The sequence below is a fragment of the Emys orbicularis genome, chromosome 3, assembly GCF_028017835.1.
Source record: "Emys orbicularis isolate rEmyOrb1 chromosome 3, rEmyOrb1.hap1, whole genome shotgun sequence".
NCBI classification, from domain to species: Eukaryota; Metazoa; Chordata; order Testudines; family Emydidae; genus Emys; species Emys orbicularis.
The window spans coordinates 153,730,499-153,751,975 of record NC_088685.1 but is presented as its reverse complement, the minus strand read 5'-3'; the positions used below and the strand labels follow the sequence as shown (position 1 = coordinate 153,751,975).

The following is a 21,477-nucleotide window of genomic DNA, read 5'->3' as shown; positions in this document are numbered from 1 at the left end:
GGTTTCTGGTACCTTTTCTCTTCCATTTTCAAAGGCAGTGGAACAGATGGGGGTTCTGCAACAAGAGCTGTGCTGGCTCTAACAGTCCTTCACTGATTAGCATAGCCAGTCTTGCTGGCATTCAGGAGTGCATGGTATCTAACAATTGGAGAGATTTGTCATGCACCACATCAAATGGTTTTTCTGAAGTCACAGCCCTTCATCAAAGGAGGTCTTGAAACACCCTGTAGCCATCAGGAGGTGATTGAGTAGATGGGACCACAGCCTCATGAGGTGATGATGATGAAATGGCAACAAGAGTGAGTTCAGTAGGCAGATGGAATTCCTCATCAGAAATTTGTAATTGCTGAGTATTCGCAATTGACACCTGGGATTGTTGTTGCTGAACCCTAAGGGGAGGCAGATCTAGCCCTGGAAAGGACAGAGGAGGTGCGTTTTCTGGCATGTTGAAGATCCTGTGGTACCCAGTATGGCCAAGCATGGGAGCTAGAAGTAAAATGCACAAGGGACTGTGGTGTAGGATACCTGAGAGGATGTCCCTCTTATATCTCTTGTGTCTACTAGGGTAGCCTCGTGCTCTGGAATCTCTATGAGATGCATTGAGATCTTGGGGAATATGTGGGAGACCTCTCTCCCCCAACTGCAGTCTGAAGCAGATGTGGAAAAGTAATAATTCTCTACCAGTGGAGGATCTGATTTGGTAGGGGCCCCAGGGCCCAATGAAGAATGCTTGCCAGTACCAAGGATTGTATCTGGTACCAAAGACAATAGTGGTGACTCAGGAAGGGTGGATATCACTAGATTTACCCACTACTGTGAATCTCAGTGTTAAGACAGCTGGTACTGTGAACAACATTTTGAGGATGACAGCACTGGGTGGAAGTTGCTGACAATGGTGATACCAATATAGTTGGTACTTCTAGAGTGAGCTCTGATGTCAGTATTGAGAGCTGTGGAGCTTGTGCCAGAGACAATGGCTAATATTGATGTACAGCGACTAGAGTCTTTATGAGTGTCTGAATGATCTAATTTAGGCCTTGTACTACCCTTGACTGAGGAGGAATGAGGCAAACTATGCCTCTTTATTAGAGACCTCCGCTTGTGCTTTAGAAGAAGTATTCTGTGTCCTACCACTAACAGTCAGTGATGAATACTTAACAACAGGAGTAGCCAAGGAGCGTGTTTCATGGGAGCAGGAGCAGGGGTGGAGAGTTATATGGGCCTATGGTGCCCATGCTCCAGCAATATTCAGGGCCCAGGGGCCCAGCTCCACCAATGTTTGGGGCCTGGTCTCTCCCCCAGCCCCGCCTGCCGCCCCGGCGTGCCTCCCTCGAGCGTCCCTGCCTGCGCCCTGGGCACCTGCCCCCTGCAGCTCCACGCTGCGCTCCTTCCTGCTGGCTCCCAGCATCAACGGCCGCCGCAGGGTCCTAGCACCCCCCAATCACTAGTGCCAGGGCAGGCTGACCCAGGCTGACCCTGACCCTGCCTTTCCACCTCGGATGGACCCTTCCTTTTTCCGGTGGGACCCTCCACCAGCACAGGGTACCTCCCATCTGCTGTCACTGCTCCTGCCCCATGTTGGGCAAGGGGCAGCCCCACCCCCAGTGAGGCTACAGTGAGGGGCAGCAGCAGGGGAGGAGGCACCCACGTGATGGCAGCTCCCCCCACACCCACCACAGGGGAGGCAAGGGGGCTTCCTGGACCTAAGAGGGGCCCTAGGAGCTCGTGCAGTGACAGTGGTGTGAGGTGAGTGTGCTGCCGGGAGGCGGGGAGAGAGCTGGGGGGGGGGGAGTCCTCCTCTCTGGCCCCAGCCAGGGGCAGCCTGCCTGCACCCCAAAGTCCTCATCCCCAGCTCCGCCCCACCCCAGAGTCCACACCCCCAGCCAAAGACCTCACAACCTAACGCTCTGCCCCAGCCCTGAGCCCCCTCCTGCACCATGAACCCCCAGCCCCACCCCCGCACCCCAACCCTCTACCAGAGCTCCTCCCACACCCCAAACCCCTCATCTCCAGCCCCACCCCAGTGCCCTCACATTTTTACATTATTTTAAAAAACATGTATCAGCTTACAAAGCAGGTAGGGGGGAGGGCAGGACTTGGACCCGTTCTGGGCACTACCAAAAATTATACAAACCTGCCGCCCCTGAGCAGGAGTCCAAGAGCTGGCTGCAGGGCATTTCAGGAAGACTGCTCAGATATGGGTTTATTCTGTATATCTGGATCTGGATAAACTTTTTTCTCAACAAGTCTAACGGACAACTTATATGACCATCACTGAGGGATACAGCTGCCTCACATGAGGGACATTATTTGAGGTTTTGCTCATCCATAAAGGCTGAAGCCTGGTACCAGCTAACCAGAAAAAATTTACCTGTAACAGAAATTTAATAAACCTATACTAATCCTAACTACTAAAGCTATTCTAAAGTGTTAATTATATACAATGCATTTGTTTTAGATATGCATGTGCACAAGAGAAAGAAACACTGGCTTGCAGTTCCATCTTGCAACCATGGGAGGTAAGAGAGTGCTGAGGGTTGTTTGGCCCCACTCTGACCTTTGTGCCCTCAGCTGTGTGTGTGTGAGCAGAAGAAAGGGACATGAGGGCACTCAAAACACAGGCACAGCCCAACAAACTTTGCTGGCCCAAATATTCCAATCTTGAGTGCTTGGGGATGTATGCATGCCAAAAGCAGAATATATATGGAGAAGCACATCAAGAACATCAAGAATATTTTATTGCAGGGGTTCAGAATTTGCATACTATTAAAAATTAAGACCCCCACCCCCAAGATCTGTGGCAATCTTTTTAGAGGACTAGCCATCACTATCATGAAATAAGGAACAAAACTATTAATACATTCATAGGTAATTCACATTCATGATTCATTATACAGAAGGAAGCAGCATTCATTTAGGCAAAAATATCTGGGCTTTGGTTTTAAAAAAATTCAAAAAACATTTTCAGGAGATAGTGTGGTGGTAAGGTATTGCACACTTATTGTTTGCAAAATCATTACTATGTAGATACTACAATGTAATTAACAATATGCATTGTTTTCAAGTTACTATATTATTAATTTATGTAATTTGTCTTCTCTTATCAAAGATTACCAAATGACACTCTTCCATTCATATATTTACCATTGTAAGAAAAATTCCGAACTCTGGATTTAAATCTACACAATCTCCATCAGAAAATATGAATTGCTTTTTCCTTTCTTTCCTTGCTGTTAAAATAATATAAATTTGTTGTGCTGCAACCGATAAAACAGGTAATTCAATTCTGTTAAATTCATCGAAGCATCCCCAGGAACCTGACTGTGCAAGACCTGCAATGGGAAAAGGAAAATGTGGCTGATGACATGGTTTCTGGAAATGATTCCCCCACAAGCCTAAGCTATTTGGTCTGCACCTCTCTTCCTGCAGATATTGCAGGCAGTTCAGTATACAAACTTCTTAACAGTGAAACTCAACCAGAATAAAATTTTTAAATTCTTCAGGGAATTGCCAAGTCTTGGATACAGGTTTTCCTACAGTTGGACCCATAACTCAGTATAAAGATTAGTTTCTTAATTTTAAAAAAATAAATGAGATTTGGGTTCTTTTTATCTGCCTTCTATTTTTTGAGTCTTCATGGTGCACTTGGGTCACACTTTCAAGCTTTCCTCTGCAACCATGAAGTCTAGAAACTTTTACTACTTTTTTTTTTAAGTTAAAGCTAAGATTCTTATGTAATCACTTGTCTCCAGCAGCTCGGACTTTAAACAGAACACAATCACAAGACTCATGCTAAAATTGTGAGAATAAAAAGGTGGACTATGTAATCAGGATTACTGGTATGTAATCTATCTTTCTAAAATCACTCAGTCACACTTTCTGCATCTTTTTTCTGATCAGAACTTCAGAAACTGAAAAGTACCTTTTTACAGCTACATGGCTTCTCTTTTCCTCAGTATCTACTAGTATTCCTGTCCTCTTACTTTCCCTTTCTGTAAGCACAGCTCCCAGATTTCAGACTTTCACCATGAATAACTTCATATAGATTTGTAAATGTAATTTTTTTAAATTGTATGTTATCTATTTATGGATTTTGTATGGCTGCCTATCACTGCAATATCTAAGTACCTTCCACATTAAATTAATACCAATATTGAAATTCCTAGTGGACTTCCTGGAGTCTGACTCTTTTCTTTTGGGGGTAAAATCTCTACTTTGGCTATGGCATTTTCATTTTATTGTTTGGTTTATCTGTTTGTTTCAGGGTGTTGGGTGTTTTTTTCCTGTGGGCAGAGTGTTTGGGTAGATGAGGGTGTCAATCTTGTGAATGTCATTCTTGCTAGAGTAGAAATGGCTTTTGGAAGAGGAAAATTTTGCAGTATTTCCTAAAGCTGGCAAGACTTTAGATTCACCTAATCTCCTGTGGAAGTTCATTCCACATCCAGATCCCCTCAGCCAAGAATGCTTTCTCTCCAGCTGTCACACACTTCCTCCTGGCCTTTGCTATTGTACTTAAAAAAAACCTAATCTCTCTCTCTACAATATTCATGGAGTTCCAAAAAGGCAGTATCTTGACACTTTTCTATTAAATGACAAGAATCTGACTAGCATCCTAATTATGAAGCTTTTAAAACAAAATTATTATAGGAAGGGCTGGTAGCACCACCTATTATTAATGTTGAGGACAGTATAAAGACCCAGGTTTCAGAGTAGCAGCCGTGTTAGTCTGTATCCGCAAAAAGAACAGGAGTACATGTGGCACCTTAGAGACTAACAAATTTATTTGAGCATAAGCTTTCGTGGGCTACAGCCTACTTCATCGGATGCATGTAGTGGAAAATACAGTAGTAAGATATATATATACACACAGAGAACATGAAACAATGGGTGTTACTATACACATTATAAGGAGAGTGATCAGGTTTTATCAGCAGGAGAGAGGGGGGGAACTGTTTGCAGTGGTAATGAAAATGGCCCATTTCCAGCAATTGACAAGGAGATATGAGGAACTGTGGGGGGAGGGGAAATAAGCATGGGGAAATAGTTTTACTTTGTGTAATGGCCCATCCACTCCCAGTCTTTGTTCAAGCCTAATTTAATGGGGTCCAATTTGCAAATTAATTCCAATTCAGCAGTCTCTCATTGGAGTCTGGTTTCGAAGGTTTCTTTGTTGTAATATTGCAACTTTTAGGTCTGTAATCGAGTGGCCAGGGAGATTGAAGTGTTCTCCAACTGGTTTCTGAATGTTATAATTCTTGACGTCTGATTTGTGTCCATTTATTCTTTTACGTAGAGACTGTTCGGTTTGGCCAATGTACATGGCAGAGGGGCATTGCTGGCACATGATGGCATATATCACATTGGTAGATGTGCAGGTGAACGAGCCCCTGACGGTGTGGCTGATGTGATTAGGTCCTATGATGGTATCCCCTGAATAGATATGTGGACAGAGTTGGCAATGGGCTTTGTTGCAAGGATAGGTTCCTGGATTAGTGTTTTTGTTGTGTGGTGTGTGGTTGCTGGTGAGTATTTGCTTCAGGTTTGGGGGCTGTCTGTAAGCAAGGACTGGCCTGTCTCCCAAGATCTGTGAGAGTGATGGATCATCCTTCAGGATAGGTTGTAGATCCTTGATGATGCGCTGGAGAGGTTTTAGTTGGGGGCTGAAGGTGACAGCTAGTGGCGTTCTGTTACTTTCTTTGTTGGGCCTGTCCTGTAGTAGGTGACTTCTGGGTACTCTTCTGACTCTGTCAATTTGTTTTTTCACTTCAGCAGGTGGGTATTGTAGTTGTAAGAACGCTTGATAGAGATCTTGTAGGTGTTTGTCTCTGTCTGAGGGGTTGGAGCAAATGTGATTGTATCGTAGAGCTTGGCTGTAGACAATGGATCGAGTGGTGTGGTCTGGATGAAAGCTGGAGGCATGTAGGTAAGTATAGCGGTCAGTAGGTTTCCGGTATAGGTGGTGTTTATGTGGCCATCGTTTATTAGTACTGTAGTGTCCAGGAAGTGGATCTCTTGTGTGGACTGGTCCAGGCTGAGGTTGATGGTGGGGTGGAAATTGTTGAAATCTTGATGGAATTCCTCAAGGGCTTCTTTTCCATGGGTCCAGATGATGAAGATGTCATCAATGTAGCGCAAGTAGAGTAGGGGCATTAGGGGACGAGAGCTGAGGAAGCGTTGTTCTAAGTCAGCCATAAAAATGTTGGCATACTGTGGGGCCATGTGGCTACCCATAACAGTGCCGCTGATTTGAAGGTACACATTGTCCCCAAATGTGAAATAGTTATGGTTGAGGACAAAGTTACAAAGTTCAGTCACCAGGTTTGCCGTGACATTATTGGGGATACTGTTCCTGACGGCTTGTAGTCCATCTTTGTGTGGAATGTTGGTGTAGAGGGCTTCTATATCCATAGTGGCTAGGATGGTGTTTTCAGGAAGATCACTAATGGATTGTAGTTTCCTCAGGAAGTCAGTGGTGTCTTGAAGAAAGCTAGGAGTGCTGGTAGCGTAGGGCCTGAGGAGGGAGTCTACATAGCCAGACAATCCTGCTGTCAGGGTGCCAATGCCTGAGATGATGGGGTGTAAAGACCCAGTTGTCAGTTGCTTACAACTTCACCACACCTTAGTTGTTTGGGCTGAAATTTTCCAGGCTGGGTGTCTGCCTCAAGTTGACTATTTAAGAATTTCAGCCATTTCCAAGAATAAGGTTAAAGGAAAAGAAATGGTTACTCACCTTTTCATAAGTGTTGTTCTTTGAGATGTATTACATATGTTCATTACACTGTACATATGTGCAGGGATGTGCAGGAGAGTTTTCCCTAGCAGTACCTGCAGAGCGGCCAACCCTGTGCCCTGGCATCCCACATCCTCCGAGTCGAAGGGATAAAGGGTGGAGCTGACTAGCCCATCCTTCAGTACCTTTATACCAGAATCTTAGAAATTAGATTCCAATGCATTGGGGAAGGAGGGTGGGTTGGGTAATGGAACACATCTCGAAGAACAGTAGTCACAAAAAGTAACTCTTCTCTTCAAGTGATTGTATATGTCTCTTACCCTGTAGGGGACTCCTAAACGGTTTTCATTGGAGTGGGGACTAGGAGTATCATTGGAAGAGGGACTGCAGGACCACTCAGCCCACATTCACATCTTCCCTTGATGCATCAATAATTACACAGCATCTAGCTAATATGTGGTCTGAGGACCATGTCTCTGCTCTGCAGATGTCCACGATATGGATCTTTCCCCACGAACACTGAGGAGGTGGAGCGTGCTCTAGATGAATGCTCTAATACAGAGGTCCCCAAACTGGGGGGCATGCCCCCCAAGGGGGGTGCCGAGGAATGTTCAAGGAGCTCAGCTGGGGCCCAGGCTAGCACCCATGGAGGGTGGGAGCGCCACCCAGCTCCACTCCTGGCCCCGGCTGCTGACTCCACACCCGGGCTCCGCTCCTGTCCCCCAGCTGTGGCCCAAGCCTTGGCCCCCTTACCCATGTCCACATCCCCCCCTCCCGGCCCCAGCTTGGGGGGAAAGGGGGCACAGACAGGGATGGGGGGCACGAGGTAAAAAGTTTGGGGACCACTGCTCTAACAGCTTCTTAAGAGCACAATACCCTTGGCAGCATAGCATATGACGACACAGCTGGTGATCCATTTGGTGACAAGATGGCTTCTCATTCATTCTGCACAAAGTAAAAAAAGTTTAGAAGAGAACTGGAAAATCTTTGGTTTATTCAAGTAATAAGCCAGGGCCCGGCGAACATCCAAAGTGTGGTGCTTCTGTTCATCTTTGTGAGCATGTGGCTTTGAAAAGATGACAGATAAGTACATTGACTGACTGAGATGGAAATCAGATGCTACTTTGGAAAGAAACTTAGGGTGTGGGCTAAGCCACACCTTGTCCTTGTAAAAAAATGGTAAATGGAGGATTCATTGCCAGGGTACACTGTTCCCCCACTCTCCTTGTAGTGGAGATGGCTATTAAAAAGGCCACCTTTGCTGAGAGGTGTAACAACAAGCAGGAGGCTAAAGGCTCAAAAAGAGGTCCCATAAGAGTTGACAGTACTAAATTCAAATCTCACAGTGGAGTAGGATCTCTCATGGTGGGAGCAACCTCTCTAGAGCTTTTAGGAAGCTGGTAGTCATAGGGTTAGAGATACAGTCCTGCCCTCAATTTCAGCATTGCATGCCTGTATTGCGACCAGATGCACCCTGATGGAGCTGACTGCCAGACCTTTAAGGTGTAACAAATAATCCAAAATCTTTTGAATTGTAGATTGTGTAGGAGACACACCATGACTAATTGCCCAGTTAGAAGAAACTTCCAATTACTAAGGTAAGTAGATCTCTTGGATGGTTTCCTACTATTGAGCAGGACATTCTGAACTGCTATCGAACAGTGCACCTCCTCTGGGTTTAATTGCTGAGGAAGTAGGCCATGAGCTACACCGACTGAGGATTCAGGTGCAACACCTGCCCATGATTCTAGAATATCAGATTTTTTATTAGAAGTAGGTTCTTGAAGGAATGGCTTGTGTACATCGGAGTACCACAATGTCCTTGGCCAATATGAAACAATGAGGATAATTTTGCCTTGTTCTTGTTTCAGCTTGACAATAACCCTGGGGATAAGAGGCACTGGTGGCTACATGTACAGCAGGTCCTTGTCCAATGAAAAGAGGAATGCATCTGAGATGGACTCGGGGCTGTGACCTATACTTGAACAGAATCAGGAACACTTCCAGTTCTGGAGAGTTGCAAGCAAATCAACTGTAGAGACAACCCCTACTTGAAAAACTGATCTTAGAGTAGCCAGCTGGAGAGACCATTTGTGATCCAAATTGAATGACTTGTTCGGGCAGTCTGCTAGGGCATTCTGGACTCCCAGCAGGTGAGATGCTTTGAGGGTTAGTAAATTCCATATGCAGAAACCCACAGCTTGATTGCCTCCTGAGACAAGCTGCCTGATATGGCACCCTCCTGTTCGTACACATAAAAACACTACTGTGGTATTGTCAGTGAGCACCTGGATGATTGGTTTGATTCTGTCCTGTATGTGTGGAAGAAACTGACACACTCTGGATATTGCATGTAACTCAAGAACATTTATGTGTAATTGGACCTCGTGAGAGACCACAAGCCATGACCCTTTAGATTGCCCAAATGCACTCCCCACATTGTGGCAGAAGCATCCATCATCTGATCATAGAGGGGAGAGTTGATGAGAATGGATTCCCCTACATGCCATGATTCATCCACCAACCTCTTGCCTGGAATAAACACTAGCTTGTCCAGATGGTGCATATGAGGGCAGTAATTGACCTGAGCTGTGTGTGCAAGCCTCTGAGATGCAGTCTGGAATAGGGGAGGGGGAGGTCACAAGTCCATGCTACCATAGGTTCTAGGAGCCTGAGGCAGTTCCTTACTGAGCTTTGGGGACTGCTTCTGAATGGCACACAGGGGTCTCAAAGAAGAAACAACCTGGGTTGGAGCTGAAACCCCCAGGACTGCCCCAATAAATTCTATTCTCTGGAGAGCTTTGAGGATCAATGTCTCTTGTTCACTTCCAGGCCTAGGGATTGGAACAGAGAGAGCATCCAATAGATACTTCCTTCCACTTGTTGACAGGAATGACCCCACACTAACCAATCATCCAGGTACAGATACCTTTGGACATCCCAATGGCGGAGGCAAGCTGCTACCACCACCATGAATCTAGTGAAAGTCCTCAATGCAGATGATAGGCCAAATGGTAGAACTGTGAACTGCAAGTGATCTCTTCCTATTATGCACCTTAGGAATATTCTGTGGCCTGGATAGATTGCCATGTGGAAATATGCAACTCACAAATCAAGGTCAGCATACCAATCACTTGGCTCTGATGAAGGGATAATAGCTACAAGGGAAACCACAAGGAACCTCAGATTCTTGATGTATTTGTTCAAGTTCTGAAGGTCTAGAAGTGGCCCGAGACTCGTTTTGTTTTGGATATAGGAAGTAGTGGGAGTAGAAACCCCTTTCCTGGTACTGAGGGGTCAATTCCTTTGCAATTCCCAAAGAATGAAGAGTTTGCACTTGTCTTAGTACAGACTTGGATATGCGTCCCTGAAAAGGGACAGGGAAGGTGGGCCAAGGAGGGGAAAGAAAGAAACTTCAGGGTATATCCACATTCCACTGTTCTTAGTAGCCACTTGTTTGAGGTGATGGACTGCTACACACATAGGAAGTAGGAGAAACAGAGATTGGATCTGACAAGTAGGCTATCCTTGACAGAGGAGTCAAACAGGCTCCTTTGAGGCCTGCAGCTGTCTGAATGAAAATGACCACAGAGGTAGATGGAGTAGGCCTTCTTCTAAGTTGTCTGTGTTTGTACCTGGACTGATCCAGGTGTCTGGGTGGGTAATACTGCTGTTTCAGCTGAAACTGATGCTGAAACATAGTGCTTTCCCAGGCTGGCATATAAAGACAAGTGACTTTTGCACAGCCCTTTCAGTGTGTGTACTTCCTCGTCAGGCTTAAAGAAAAATAAAGCACAGCCTTCAAAGAGGAGGTCTTCAAGAGTCTGCTGCACCTCTACAGGAATCTCCAGCAACTGAAGCCACTACAAATGGTGCATGATTATGGCTGTCACCATGACCCTTGCAGCTAAGTCTGAAGCATCAAGGAAAGTCTGAAGAGCAGCTTGGAAGATCAAATGACTCTCCATCAGAAGGAACTGAAACTTGTTCCTACAGTCCTCAGGTAGCTTGTTTAGGAATTTGAACATAGTAGACACATTTTAATAGTCGTATCAGGATAAGAAAGTCTGATAGGTAGCTATATGCAGATGTACCACTGCAATTGAATAATACCTTTTATCAAAAAAATATATATAATATTTGTGTGTCCTTTTCTTTGAGGGCAGCTTTTGCTCTACCTTGGCAGTGGTCTTTTATTTACTACCTACCATTATCAGAGAGCCTGGCATGGAAGTGTTGATAGAAGTGTCCATATGTCTGGGACAGAACTTGGCATTTATGTTCTATGCACTTTGCCACAAGCATGACTGATGAAGGGGTTTGCCATAGGGACGTAATGAGCTGCATTATAGCCTTACTTACAGGAAGGGCATCTTTCCCTGATATAACTGGGGTGTAAAATGTCCATGAGATTATGAGGACTCTGCTCCAAGAGCTCCATCTGGATACCAAGTGATGTAGCCATCCTTTCCAGGAGCTTTGGGTAGAGCTTAATGTCATCTGGTACCAGACAAGACATAGGGGGGGACATAGGAACCCACTTCAGACTCCAACGAGGATCAGAATGCTCCAAAGGCAAGGGTGGTGTGGTACTAGAAGGTGTCATCAGAGATCAGGACAGTGATATATGGCAGGACTGAGATACCAGGGGCAACATCAGGGGCTTCCTAGCTATTGGTACCATGCACTGAGGCAAAGCAGAACCTGTAGTCTGGGTGAAGTCATAGAGGAGACTGAGGACCTCTGGTCACAGTTACTATAACAGACCCCAATGTCAGTGCTGATGTCTGCACTGCATGTGACAGCTCCGACAAGGTGCGGTTAGTTTGGATGAGCAGTGAAGTGGTACCAAGAGGAAGAGCAGATCTTTTGCAGCTACATAGGGCTCTGGCATGGTCAGTACCAATAATGTCCACTGCCCTACCAACAACACTGATGGTGGATCCACTGTTGCCACTGATGAAGTAGCCAGTCTTGATCATCCTGGAATGGGTACAGAAGTCAAAGGCCATGCTCTATGAGAGCCAGTATGGGGCAGTACCAGGGAGTGGCAAGCCAAAAGGTATGTTCTGCCTTTGGTATTGGAGTGGCTAATCTCTGGGCAGAAAAATCCCACACTGAGGACTCTGAGAAAGATGAAGCATCATTTTTTTTTTTACTTTGGAGGTCAAGAGTGGTCTGAGCATTTATGCTTTTTAGAGCACTGCCCTAGGAAAGAGGATAAAGTGGTTACTTGCCTGTATTACAACAGTTGTCCTTTGAGATGTGGTTCATTCATGTATTCCACACAGGAATGTGTGCACACCCAGCAAGCTGGAGCCAGAGAGCTTTCTGTTACAGTACCCATCAAGGTGGCACAGGCACTCTGCACCTCCCCATGGCCCTTTCTAAGGCTATATAAGTGTGGTGCCATCCCAACCTTCCCCTCTCCCCTTCCACTCTCAGTTCCTTTACATTGGAAATGTGTCTGAAAACTCCAGTGCAGAGGGGACATAGGGCAGGTGGTGGAATACACATGTGAACCATAATTCGAAGTACTGTTACAATAGAGCTAAGTAATCATATTTTCTTCTTAGAGTGGTTGATGGGTGCAGCTACAGAAAATACACAAACAATGGGACCAAGGAGCTGAGCAGATGCATATGAAGGTACACATATCACAGAATATCAGGGTTGGAAGGGACCTCAGGAGGTCATCTAGTCCAACCCCCTGCTCAAAGCAGGACCAAACCCCAACTAAATCATCCCAGCCAGGGCTTTGTCAAGCCGGGCCTTAAAAACCTCTAATGATGGAGATTCCACCACCTCCCTAGGTAACCCATTCCAGTGCTTCACCACCCTCCTAGTAAAAAAGTTTTTCCTAATATCCAACCTAAACTTCCCCCAACTTGAGACTATTACTCCTTGTTCTGTCATCTGCTACCACTGAGAACAGTCTAGATCCATCCTCTTTGGAACCCCCTTTCAGGTAGTTGAAAGCAGCTATCAAATCCCCCCTCATTCTTCTCTTCTGCAGACTAAATAATCCCAGTTCCCTCAGCCTCTCCTCATTTGTCATGTGCTCCAGCCCCCTAATCATTTTTGTTGCCCTCCGCTGCCTTCCAGTCAATGGTCAAAGTATGGGTAGATAGCACTCGGGATTAACTGCTTAGGGGGCTAGTGGGAAGGGATTGGAAGATTAACATGTACAGATACTTCGGATTGGCTGTGACTGCATGTTTTCACTGCAGTTATCTCAGGTCACCAATAACTGGGATAAGCTAACTTTTGATCATGTAATTAAAGAGTACATTATAATGCGTACTCAAGGAGCTGAACCCAGGCAATTCTGGAATTTCTTAGCTTTGATTTCTTGACTTTGCAACCCTGATAATGTTCTTTTAACTTTGTGTGTAATACATTTATTATTGAAAAAGACTAAATGAGTGTACCTCAGGAAAGCATATTTGTATGGATAGGCATTAATATTTAAATTGACTAAGAAAGTGAAAATGAGAATACAAGCATAAGATTGATTGTATAGCCTGACAATTAGAGCAGTCACCCAGGATGTGGCACACCCAGGATCCAATCCCCCTGCTCCAATTATTCTTATCTTATTTACCCACAATGCAACAGCTCCAACAGGAGAGACTGAAGGACTCCCTACATTAGACTTATAGCCCAATGGTTAGAGCAGTCACCTGACAGGTGGTAGATCCTGGTTCAAATCCCTTCTCTCTCTTAGATGGAGAGGGGACTTTCCCACCTCCCAAGTGAGTACCCTAACTACAGGGCTAAAAGTTATGAGGGAGGTCCTGCCCCTCCAGCTATTTTGTGTAAGCTCATCTATTGGGGCCTGATCCAGTAGGCAGGCTCTGAACACATCTATCGGATCTGGCCCCTCAGAAGAGTTAGATTGCTGAATGCCCATCTTCCCCTCGTTTGTGAATCACTCCGGGGCTTAGGCAGGAGATAGGATTTGGATGCCCACAGGTAGGCAGCAATGCCTATACTCAGAGGCAGTCGCAGGTTAGTAGTGAACTTCTACTCATTTTCAAAAGTGATTTAGGAGTCCTCCTACTTGCTCCTAAGTCACTATTGAAAATGGGGGTTAAGTGCCTGTGAAAATTTTATCCTATGTGGCTATTATGATTTAATAAAAAAGTAATTTGTTCTTTGTTTCTCAGTACATGCAACATGGAAAATCTTACCTTTGAAAATCCTACCCAAGCCTCTGAAGTCCATTTGATCAGAACAGTTAAATACTACTACATATTTTCCCAGAGCCTTTCCCATGTCTTTTGTAGTTTCTGTTTTACCAGTTCCAGCTGGTCCTGCTGGAGCTCCTCCCATGTTCATTCCCAAAGCCTGAGCTAAGGTTATATAGCATCTGTAAATGTTAATTCAAATTTATAATTAACTACAGATGAAAGTGAGAAATAAAACCTACATGCATATAATAAAGCAATATTAGCCCCCTCAACATGCCAGCCAGCATATCTGAGCCAACACAATTCAGGGAGTATTGTAATTTGTGGCTAGTACAGGACAACAGTAAATTATTATCCTCCTACCCTTCCCCCACCTCCAGGAAAAGGGGGAGCAGGGAGGGAATTGAGCCTCAGAGATATTTCTCTGAGACACAATGCCTCCTGGGGCAACTGCAGTTAAAGACACAATCCAACCTTTCTTTAATAAAAGACTAACTTGTGACCCTGCTTTGCTTGGCCAAGCTGGACCATCTGGGAGAGTAAGGAGGCCACCCAACCCCCACTGCTTGATTTACCCAGACTTGGGTCTGTTGTAGAGCACAGCCCTTGTTCTCTGGATATTCATCCCAGTGAGACAATCGATGGGAAAGGGTGGAGAGAGACAGAGTGAACAAAGCCTTAGGTCAGAATAGGTGTCCATACCCAAGAAATAAATAAGATGCATCTTTTCAAGGGCTGCAGTAATTTACTCAGAGGCCAGGAATGACTGTGCCTCTGAGTCACAATTCCTTTGTAAAGCTACTCCTACGGAGGAGCAGTTAAGTATAAGTCATCCTTGCTCAGGGCCAAGTCTAAAGATGTAATCTAACCCCAAGTGAGCAGGATTCCATGAAGTATAAATGAATTCTAGGGTTGTGATAAAGAAAATATAGGACATCTGAACAATTAAAGGACAAAAGTAGGTTACTGGACTGTTAGCCCATGAGCCAGACAACTTTTTGATACCATCTGGGTGGGCAAATTCCCATTTTTTAAAATATTATTTCATGCATATTACAAAAATATGTGGTGGACCTTTCTGCATGGTAGCTTAAAAGGTGGAGGTAGGCCTGTTTCCATGAATACATCTTCACCCAATTTTGGGTAATTACTTTTTTTACATTACAATAATGAATACTATGAAAAAATGTCTTATTTGCATAACCATTAACATGGCAACTACCAAATATATAATAATGGAGGTCACGCTTCACATGAAAAATGATTTGATTCTACACCGATTTCTAAACTTAAAATCAATTTTTGGTAGTTTTTGTATATAATAAGGTACTGTGACCTACGATTTACATATTTTTTCCTTTGTTTGCTTCAGATTTGACTGTGATGCTATTGTGATTACTGAATGAACAATCGAATCTGATTCAGAGGTTCCCAAAAAGCATTCACGAACTGAGTAAAAGATCTAAAAACATGTGTGTGATATGTGATGTTGAGGCTTCTTTCACAGAACTGACCAAACCAGTTCGGTGAAACTTTATAGTACCTGAACTATAAAGACACCAATGAAGCAACAAACATTTTACCTCCTAAACTGCAGAAAGATATTTACACACAAGAAAACTCTGCAACAGCATGAAAAATAGGCAAAATGCTCCACCTGTAGTGAAGAAGTTGGCCATAAATCATGCAAATCAATAAGAGGAATGGGAGCATCATTCACCAGAATATAAGAAAAAGTCTGTATATTTTATGACAAAAGTAACCATTTATGTGAAAGAGACCAAGTCCTGAGAGCCACCATTGCAAGCAGTAGATCTCAGGTCAAACAGGAATGTATAGAAAAGAGCAGAAGAGAAGAGAAGATGGACAGAAAGATATTGGCTGTTACATAAAGGGAGATGGTAGCAGCAGACGCACACAAATCACAGATCTTGTTAGAGCCTACACAAGACCATCAGAAAAGCAGAAGTTTTGTCAAGATGAAGATGATGATAGTATATACTTTATGAAAGAAAAAAAAAGTACGACAGTGCAAATAACTAAATAGCCTAATTTGTTCTCAAAGCCTCATCTTGTATCAGTGGTGAACATGCCAGAGAAATTGGTGACCAATATGAGCTCTCTGGGTATTAAAAAAAAAAATCAAGTCACAAACATTTGGAGAACACTGGAAGCAGAATTCAGTAGTAGCCTGGAGATATCAGATAATGGCAAACTTATGGCGATACCAGAAAACCTATCTAAGGCAATGTTAGTCAATGAGAATCCAAGAATGGCCTCTGAACTGGATTCACTTTTGTCAGAAGACTGATCAGGTTTCAAAGCAATGTGCTGATCATGCAGTTAAATGTGAAGGAATCCAAGATTGATCAACCATGGCATCTACAGCCAGAGGGGCTTGATAATTATTACACCCCAATGCCAAAAATCTCTCATGGACTTCCTGCATGTGTTAACAGGGGACACAAAAGAGAGTGCACCAGCCTCATGAATTCAAAGATTCATACAGTCTTCCTCTTCCCCCTCCCCAAGATTATATATATGACATTAGTGGAGGTTTGCAGAAACCTCCAAAGCACTTCACTATCCATGGTAACAGGATATCCTCCACAAGCAATATGGAGTTGTTTCAGGCACTCAACCAACTAGATCATGGGTATCTTATAGGCAGCTGGAGGAAATGGACACTGACCTCTGTCTGCAGAAGCTGGCTAATGAGGAGGAATCAGGTGGGTCAATACCATCCAACATTCTGCCTTGCATCTCTACAACTTTGACATATGATAACAGCAACAGACTTGAGGAGACACACTCAGTGATGCAGGGACATCAAAGATTAAATGGTATTGCAGTGCAGCCTCAGATATGAACAACTGGACAAGCCAAGAAGCCTCCACATGCAGAGAAAGTCAAAAACCACAGCATCACTCCTCCACCAGTACTGCTTACTCTTTATAATGCTGGTAACTGAGTTGGCCCTTCTGGATGGAACCAGTGGAGGTACACTATGAAGAGGCCATTCACAATGCTCAAGTTAAGAATGAAGTATGGTCTCTGCTCAGGCAAACAGATGTAAATAACCAATCAGCTCCTGGATTGAGTTCAACATCCAAGCATGCGACAAGATCAGTATGACTCAGGACAAGGTTGGGTATTTGCCGATCATGAATGCACCACCAATGGAGATGTCCACAGCTTAAAAAAATCCTTAATCAGACTCTGAAAATATTTGGAAAAAACTCAATTTATGTCTTACAAAGTATGTGTCTTTGACCACGCATTGTATGCAGAAATACTGTGGAAGAATGACAAAAAATGATAATATTCCAATCCATAATTATCAGAATGGGAGCATTTCATAAAATATGCAATATGATGTCAATCATTGGGAAAAGATTCCAATGATCTTGGAGTCCAGTATTACTGCTGAAAGTTCCATCGGAGTGTACTGCAGGGACACAATCACCACTGAGTTGTTAGACTACATAAATCAGTCTACGAGGCCCTGCTGAGATTAGTCAGGAAGGGCTTTTATACCTGGATGGAGGACCACCATCTGATTGATTTACAAAGCCTCAATGACACAAACTAGATGGTGAAGCTATATGGCAACATAAACCAGTTGAATTATGTCCTCAACCATTCATCCTGTGTTTGGATTTCAGCTTTTTAACATGTACCTGAACCATTTGAGTAATGAAAACAGCGACTTATCAGCATTCTGGATGAATTAAACTGTTACGGTTGTTGTGGTTCCTGGCCTTTTTCTCAAGCATCCAGAAAAGATGACTGGGCTTCTTCACCTAACCATGACCGGAGCTAGTGTTCTTCATACAAATGCCATGGTTGGAGATAGAACATCCTGAGGAGTGTGATCATTTCAAAAACAGAGGCTTCTCTGTACAGATGGGGTCATGAAACCCTTTGGAAAAATTCCTGTAGATCAGGCCATTCAGGAGACTGTCAATAAAGACACAAACAGCAGATGGGACCAAAGGATTCAGTCCTGAGGCTGGGGCAGTGAACAGGTATTACCTAACTGCAGAGTGCAGAAATACCTGTTTTTAGGAAACTAAGGCAAATGGTACAGGTCCAGATGCCTGGTATATCTCATGCAGATCTTGAGCCACCCAGGTTACAGAGAGATGAAAAAGATGTCAGTCACTGACAGATACATTGGAGAAGACCTGGGTCAATCCATTTGTAGAACTAAATGAATTAGTCTGTCTCTTCACTTGTTCTGTAGCTCCTGAAGATGTTAGCGAGGATCTGTGTGATGGAACTCACTCGCTCTGTACTGGATGGGGAAGAGTTAACCCTACATTGTGGGCTGAGGAAACCATGCCCCCTTCACTCTACTGGGCATTCTCCAGGTGCACTGGTATAAAAGGGAGCAGCTCACCTCAGTTGGGGCTGACTGCCAGGGAGAAAGGACATAGTCTGCTGGTGCCTGCCAAGGACCAGCTGATGCCCGAGGCTGTGGGGGTTGGAGACATGGTAACCCAGGCAGACACCACGGTACCCATGGAGACCTCACTGCATCCAGAGTCACCAGGAACAACACAGACCAAAGAATCCATTAATAACAGAGACGCCCAGACCAGGACGGTGGGAACTATGGTAGAAAGCAGCCCAGGGGAATTTGATAGGGACGTGATTAGTGAACCGGAATTTTTGAGTCAGTATGTTTTGGTTGGCCATCCCTCCCCCCAGTGGCACGCACCCCTGCCACGACCAGGGCCTTGGGCTGGGGTCCGGTGATGAGGGAAGGCCTGGACCTCCCTACCTGGGCCACGACCCCCTTTCCTGTGCGTGGTGGCCCCCACCACTGATCCTGGCCTCTAGGCCTTACTGCCCTGCTGACAAGGGTGAATTTACTGACTGGCGACTAGGCCTTATTGCCCCTGTCTCCCTGGAGCGAATCTACTGACTGTACCTGCTAGGCCTTACTGCCCACTAGGAGGGGCAATGCTATAGACTGACCAATAGACCTTACTGCCCGTTAAGATGGGCGAACCTATTGACTTTGGCCATTGGGCCACACTGCCAGCTATTAGGGGTGAGTACATTGACTGGGGCTTAGGAGGCTGTGTGGGGTGCACTCGTCCCACACTGGATGGGGTTTTCCCCCCAACCCTGTCACAATCTGTTACATGCGAAGGTGTATATATAGAATTCAGACATAACAGGCTAGAAACTGTGCAGCCAACCCAGAACTCCTATGATAAGCTGCCAAAGCAAAAACAAAAGACATTCAATGATAAAGAAATCCAGGAAAACAAAAGCCTCAAACAAGGAGATTGTATTAAAGGTGGATCACATATCCCACATGCATCAAATAGGAATCTGGACATAAGGAAAGTACTGCAGCACCCCTTAGGACCACTACCCCAGCCTCTCACCATCTTTGATGGCACCACGAGGAAGACAAATAAAGCAGCCCTGACAAGGAATCTTGAGAAAAAGTTGGTACAATCCCTAGCCCATCTGCTTACACCAGAGGTGGGCAAACTACGGCCCGCGGGACCGTCCTGCCTGGCCCCTGAGCTCCCAACCGGGGAGGCTTGCCCCTGGCCCCTCCCTTGCTGTCTCCCCTCCCCCGCAGCCTCAGCGCGCCGCGCCACCAGCCCGGCAGCTTGGCTGGCTCCGGCCAGGCGTCGCAGCTCAGGGTGCCCTGGCACGGCCCTCCCAACAACAGGGGGCCCCAGGGCCGGGCACTCAGGCAGCTCAGCACTGGCACACACCCCGTGGGGGGGGAGGGGCTGCACTGCAGGGGCAGAGGAGCAGGCGAGCGGTGTAGGTGGCGGGAGCGCAGCGAACGCGGGCGGAGGACTCAGGAGGAGCACCGGGCGGCCGTGCAGCCGGCTGGAGAGAAGCGGCACTTTGAAGGGAAACTGCCGCTTCTCTCCAGCTGTGCGGCTGCCCCTGCTCCTCCTGAGTCCTCTGCCCATGTTCGCAGGGCCACATTCCGAAAGGAGATTGGGGGGGGCGGAGTTGGATATGGGGTGGGGTCCCGGGGGCGGGGATCCCGCGAGGGGGCGGTCAGGGGACAAGGAGCAGAGGGGGTTGGATGGGTTGGGGGTTCTGAGGGGGGCAGTCAGGGGGCAGGAAGTGGGAGGGGGCAGATAGGGGGCGGGGGCCAGGCAGTTTGGGGAGGCACAGCCTTCCCTACCCAGCCCTCCATACCGATTTGCAACCCTGATGTGGCCCTCGAGCCAAAAAGTTTGCCCACCCCTGGCTTACACCATAGATGGAATGGGTCTTGTACACCAAATAAATATTAAAAACAAAATATATGGTGATCTGTCAGAGAATATGTAAACCTTGAAGACTGCAACTGACAGTGACAGGATAGATGTGATCTCCAACATGTTAAATGACAACTTTTAGTGGGGTGGTTTGGTCAGCCAGTAGATTTAGTGGTCTGGGCTGCCAACCTCAGTCTCTCTCTCAGTTCAATAAGACTTGGGCCCTTTGGCTTAGGTCCCTGTTGGACCAGCTTCTTTACCTGTAAGCCCTTGCCCTGCCCTTCTTGGGGTGAGGTATAAGGGGTTCTGGCCCAGGGCCCTAAAAGTGTAGCAGCTTGGGATGGCCTGAGATCAGCCCCATAAAATTTGGCCCATTGGCCACATCCTACACACCTTGTGTCTCAGTTTGGCATATGGCTGCAGTCCTTGCCTCGAACCCCCACCATCTAGGACTGATGACTGCAGCCCTCTGGTGCCCTTGCCCCACATTCTACCTCCCTCTTGGGTAGTGTCAAGGGGGGGAGGGAAGACTCACAGCCGAACCCCCACAGTAGCGGTTTCTTCTCCTGCTGCTACAGGGTAGTGCTCCTTCAGAAAATGGCTTCTGTATTTTCTCTCCCCCACCCCCTGTTCCTGGCTGCCGAAGCTCTCTTTATACTGGTCTTTTCCTCAGAAGCGTGCTCAGCAGTGCCTGAGGGGCTGAGCTTTCCTGGTCCAGTCCTGCTCTGGTCCTTCCCCTGTCTCAGCCTTAGTGTGAAGTCTGTAAACTCTACCACACATCTCCATTAAAAATTCAGAGATGGAAAATAGAAGGGCAGAACCTGAAGTTCTATTGAAGAACACTGGATCTTCTGGCCTGATATAAACAATGGAGGTGTTTTCTTGAATGTTCTACCAGCAAGACTGCTTTCATCAAGTTCTTATGTGAAGAATGGAAAAAGCCTTATTTCCTGGAGAAATGTATATGGTGAGATAATGTATATGACATACAGGAGTACTGTATAACAAGCTTGCCAAACTTTCTGGACTTGTCCTCTTCACAAAAATCACACACATGGATAATGTTACATGCAAAGCATGCATCAAAGAACCATGAAATCAATGGTATCTGAGGACACTGATGTGCCAATTCTTACCCTTGCTTTCTTCAGACACATTGGCAAAAATCTATGCAAGATCTGGTATCAAAAAATCAAAGAAGATGTAACCAAACTTGGCATCACTTCACTAAGAAAGGAAGTCTGCTCAGCCCTGTTGGGAATGCATGCATTCCCTAGGTGTGATTCTGTTAGCACATTTGCAAGAT

The 21,477-nt window shown here is 45.6% G+C and overlaps 1 protein-coding gene across 1 annotated transcript in view; it reads right to left on the bottom strand.

The window, feature by feature from the left end:
- Nucleotides 1–21,477, bottom strand: part of DNAH8 (dynein axonemal heavy chain 8) — a 536,895-nt gene that overhangs the window by 206,525 nt on the left and 308,893 nt on the right. Inside the window, exons 44-45 of the mRNA XM_065401473.1 lie at nt 13,924–14,102; nt 3,145–3,332 (exon numbers count right to left, since the gene is read on the bottom strand). Coding sequence (XP_065257545.1) covers nt 3,145–3,332; nt 13,924–14,102 — 367 coding nt within the window. The remainder of the gene's footprint in view (nt 1–3,144; nt 3,333–13,923; nt 14,103–21,477) is intronic.